Here is a 4,414-nt window from a genome sequence, read left to right as displayed (position 1 = left end):
GGAAAAAACATAAGAAAATGGTTATTTCATTGACACATAAGCTAAGTGGGGATGACGGTTTGATGGACTTGAAACAATCACTCACGTGCCTCTTTTCTTCGTTTTCAAAGCTTGGCATTGCTTCATCAACTTCTTCGGCTCTCCTGGGCACATGAACCATGTAGCTAACAGTTGCTGCTGGTAGTATAGATTGGGAGTCCACGTCTGGAGTTTTGTTGCTGTTGGCAGTCTGAAACACATTTGTACGTGTGTGTTATATTAGATGATGTTATTATGTTAGATATATGCATGAAAGTACTATATTCAGCAGAAATTGTTTAGCATCAACATGTTTTTTGAGAAAAAATAGATGACTATCTCTAAATATTTTTTGGACTGACCGTGGTGACCACCATGACAAACTGGGTTATATCATCTGAGTTCATAAGACCCCTAAAGGGGCCGCATCATCGTCAGTCACACAAAGCAAGTACACGACCACCGTACTGGTGTATGAGATTATATAAGTTTTCTTAAAGCAGGAGCAAATGGATAAAAACATGAGAACTATGTGAAAGCGGGCTTGGGTCAATGAGATTAAAACATACCATAAGTCGAGTCGTTGTTGAGGTGTTTTTTAAGTCAGTGCCTAGCAGAAAACATTTTTGGCCAACAACATCTGAAAGTTAACAAATGGAATTAAGAATCAGTAGCTAATATGAATGTACGGCGTTGGAGAAATTTGACTGTGATATATAAAACTATACCTTGGGTTCTAAGTTTGTGTTTGCAAGAGCCTGGGGATGATCGAACCTCTGTCCATCTTCCAACTTCAAACCTATCATCTACGATCGCTGATGTCCGTAAAGATTGTCGGTAAGAAGAGTTAAATACGTAGACCAATAGTTTTAGTTTTTATGAAATATGGAAGGAATAAATCATTCATGTTAGAGTGAAGATGACGGTACCTTTTCTTCTAGCAAAAGGAGGGTGATTCCCATAAATTTACCATTTTTATTGATGTTACGGGGATCCCAGTAGCTGAGGAGACGGCCAACAACAAACTTGAGAAGACCGACAAAGGCGGAGAGCGTTGAAGGTGGTGGGGAGGACGGCAATAGCATCAGAGACAGACATGCTCAACAATTGAAAAAAAAACAGTGATGGTAGATATGAGAGGTTGGACTCCTGGATCTAGCATGACCTATATATAGCGAAGCCGTTCGTATCAGTTATGAGACGCTAGCGTTTTTGATGGTATGCGTAAATAGGGGGAGATGAAGAGATATAGGGAGACTAAGAGTTCCATGGATTTGATTGGAGAAGTTTAGACAGTAGCGTCTGTGTATTGGAGGGGAGGCGCATGATTGGGAAAACCATAGGTCTCAGTCGAAGACGAAGAGCTGACGACTTGCAGGCTTTTTAGGGCCAGTTTTATGGTTTATTAAGATAGGCTTAGGCTTTAATCAAATGTATAAGCTGATGTAATAGATGGGCTAGCGAGTTTAAAAAATAAGCCCACAAATCAATCAGCAAATAATAGAGAACGTGATTTGTAAACCATTTTATTTATTTGTGGGATATGATTAAACCGACCTTCATAAATACATATTAGTTTTGGTCATCAATGTATAGAGTAAGTGGTATAAATGTTGGTGTTTATATGTTAATAATCCGGGTTCGAACCATGTGCTTGACATTTTTTCACTTATTTTAAAGATGGAATACACAAAATGCTGACGTGGCGCGCCGAGGAGCCTTGAAACTGGCTCATTATAATGTTGATTTTGGGACACAATTTGACTTATTTTCTTATTTTGTTGGTTTACTAAGCATATAAAGATAATGAGTTTTAGCGAGGTGAGATACATGACATGAATGGTGTATATAAACAATTAACGGCAACAAAAATGGATTAAAACTCGTGAAACAAAGTGGTCACATCTTCTCTCACACAAAACTTGAAACACAGTTCGCACGGTCCTAATTCAGAACACATTGATGGTTGGTAAACAATAACACAAACATGGATCTAATGATATGTCACACCTTCACCATCTACAACCTCTCCAATACGATACGCAACATAGTCTCCATTCTTGGCTTCACCAAGTATCCTCGAAGCAGCCTCTGGGCTAACCACCAAAACCATCCCTATTCCCAGGTTAAACGTCCTTCTCATCTCACTGTCTTCTATTCTCCCAGACTTCAAATAACAGCACCAACAATCAAAACATTTGAAAAACTTACATCCTTAAGAGTTATTTGAATGATCTCATTACCTGTTGGATCCATTTGAACAATGGTGGAAGTTCCCAAGCATCAGTGTGGATAACAGCACCTAAACCGTCAGGGAAGACACGAGGGATGTTGTCTGTGAAACCTCCACCTGTTATATGAGCTATCCCTTTCACTCCTCCTCTGCTGATTATGTCAAGTACCTGTGGATATAGAGAGAGAAAGAGTTGGTAACATATGTGATTATACTCAACTTTTTGTTGACAAAAGAAGAAAAAAAAACTCAACCTGCTTCACATAAATGGTAGTGGGTGCCATTAAAGCTTCACCAAGGGTAGTTGATCCACCAGGAAGCTCATCCTTCAGCGAAAGATCGCTTCGAGCCACCACCCTGCAAACAATTGTGGTCTTTTAGTTGTAACTTGCAAGTAACCAAGTATCTGAATGCAGCCAATAAACTTACTTTCTTACTAAAGAGAAGCCATTGGAGTGAACACCACTAGATGGGAGGCCAATAAGGACATCTCCAGCAACTATGTTCTTTCCGTTTATAACAGAATCTTTCTTCACTATCCCAACTGCAAACCCACTGAGATCGTACTCTCCCTCTGCGTAAAAGTCAGGCATCTCCGCAGTCTAATACAACCAAACCAAACCAAGATTATGGAATGTAAATAAACTAAGCAATGACTTGGGTTCTAAAATGTGAAACATACCTCTCCACCTAAGAGAGCACAGTCTGATTGCCCACAACCATCAACAATCCCTTTAATAACCTGGAAAGACACTCTTCATGACTATCAAGTCCTAAAGAGCAAAAGATGAAAGCAACCAATACCTTCTCTGCAAGGCCAACATCGAGACGACTAGTAGCAAAGTAATCTAGGAAGAAGAGAGGCTTAGCACCGGAAGTAACAATATCATTCACACTCATAGCAACCTGCAAAAAAGGAACAAAAACAATGAATGTCTCCAACAAAAAGTCACACACACACAAGACGGGGTTATTGATAGTGTTACCAAGTCGATTCCAATGGTGTGATGGATCCCAGTCTCAAAGGCCAGCTTAAGCTTAGTCCCTACACCATCCGTACCAGCTACGAGATACGAATCACCTGCTCCGACCCAAATCATTAAAAAGAAAACTTTAAAACATTCTCAAAGGTGAAAAGTTTGCAGCTTTGCTTAATAGTGTGTGTTGTTGTGTACCTAATGGGAAGAGACCACCGAAGCCGCCGATTCCAGGAGCCATCTTAGCGATTCTTCTAACGAGCTCAGTCCCGGCATCGATGTCTACACCTGAGCCTTTGTAACTGAGACTCTCGGTGTTGTCATCTTTCTTCGACATTGATAAAACCCTTGTTGTTCTTGTCTTTTGGGGAAAGCTGACTGAGAGAGGGTTAGGAGATGGTGAGATGATGGAGGAGAAACGGTGTCGGTTGATGGAACCGGAGGAGAAGCAGCAAGAAGAAGGAGAAGACTGAAAAATCCGAGCTTCCATGGCTTAATACAATACAACAAGAGTAGAGTGAAGGCGACGCCGGGAAAAGACTGAACAGAGAGTTTGTGTCTGAACGAGGGAGAATAAAACCAAAAGGTAAACTAAATTAAATCATAAAGGTTTTAAAACCCTAATAACACGACCCCTTTTTCATATTTTTTTTGTTGCCACGATTAACACCTGAACCTGAAAAGAGCAAACAACTACTGTATTGTTAAGAAATAACTTATAATTTATAGTATCGAAAAATTTAAATAAGAGTAGAATTTGATACCCGTAGGAAGCGAATAACACTAGTATAAGGGAGAGAGTTTATTATAAGAAGGAAGAAGAAAATGTAATGATTCTTTGATGAATTACTCTTGTTCTTGTTTATGGTGTCCAAAAGAGTGAGATGAGTGATGGTATTTATAGTGAACAACAATACATAAAATAACAAAGATAGTGCTTAATTTGGTAAATGAGTGGGTGATCATAGTGTTTGATGAGTAGATGATCATAGTGCTTGAGTTGGTAAAGAAGTGGATGATCATAGTGCTTGAGTTTGGTGAAGAAGTGGATGATCATTTCAATGCTTAATTTATAACACTCCCCCTTGATCATCCATCTTGTATTACGTGGTGCCTCGTTAAAAACCTAGTCATGGAAAACCCAATGGGAAAAACCGTAGTAAAAGTAAAAAGAGTACAACTACGT

General features: G+C 39.5%; 1 protein-coding gene across 1 annotated transcript; it reads right to left on the bottom strand.

Annotated features, from left to right (window-relative positions):
* Positions 1-1,874: 1,874 nt before the first annotated feature.
* Positions 1,875-3,849, bottom strand: LOC106407401 (phosphoribosylformylglycinamidine cyclo-ligase, chloroplastic-like). The gene is made up of 8 exons (XM_013848257.3): positions 3,427-3,849; positions 3,238-3,332; positions 3,056-3,157; positions 2,934-2,993; positions 2,681-2,853; positions 2,506-2,608; positions 2,262-2,420; positions 1,875-2,185 (listed from the first exon to the last, which is right to left on the bottom strand). Exons 1-8 carry the CDS (start codon positions 3,716-3,718, stop codon positions 2,012-2,014), a joined length of 1,158 nt encoding a protein of 385 aa, XP_013703711.2. The 5' UTR covers positions 3,719-3,849; the 3' UTR covers positions 1,875-2,011.
* Positions 3,850-4,414: the final 565 nt, after the last annotated feature.

This window comes from Brassica napus, chromosome C6 (genome assembly GCF_020379485.1).
Source record: "Brassica napus cultivar Da-Ae chromosome C6, Da-Ae, whole genome shotgun sequence".
In the NCBI taxonomy this organism is placed as follows: Eukaryota; Viridiplantae; Streptophyta; class Magnoliopsida; order Brassicales; family Brassicaceae; genus Brassica; species Brassica napus.
This window is presented reverse-complemented; position numbering and strand designations above follow the sequence as displayed.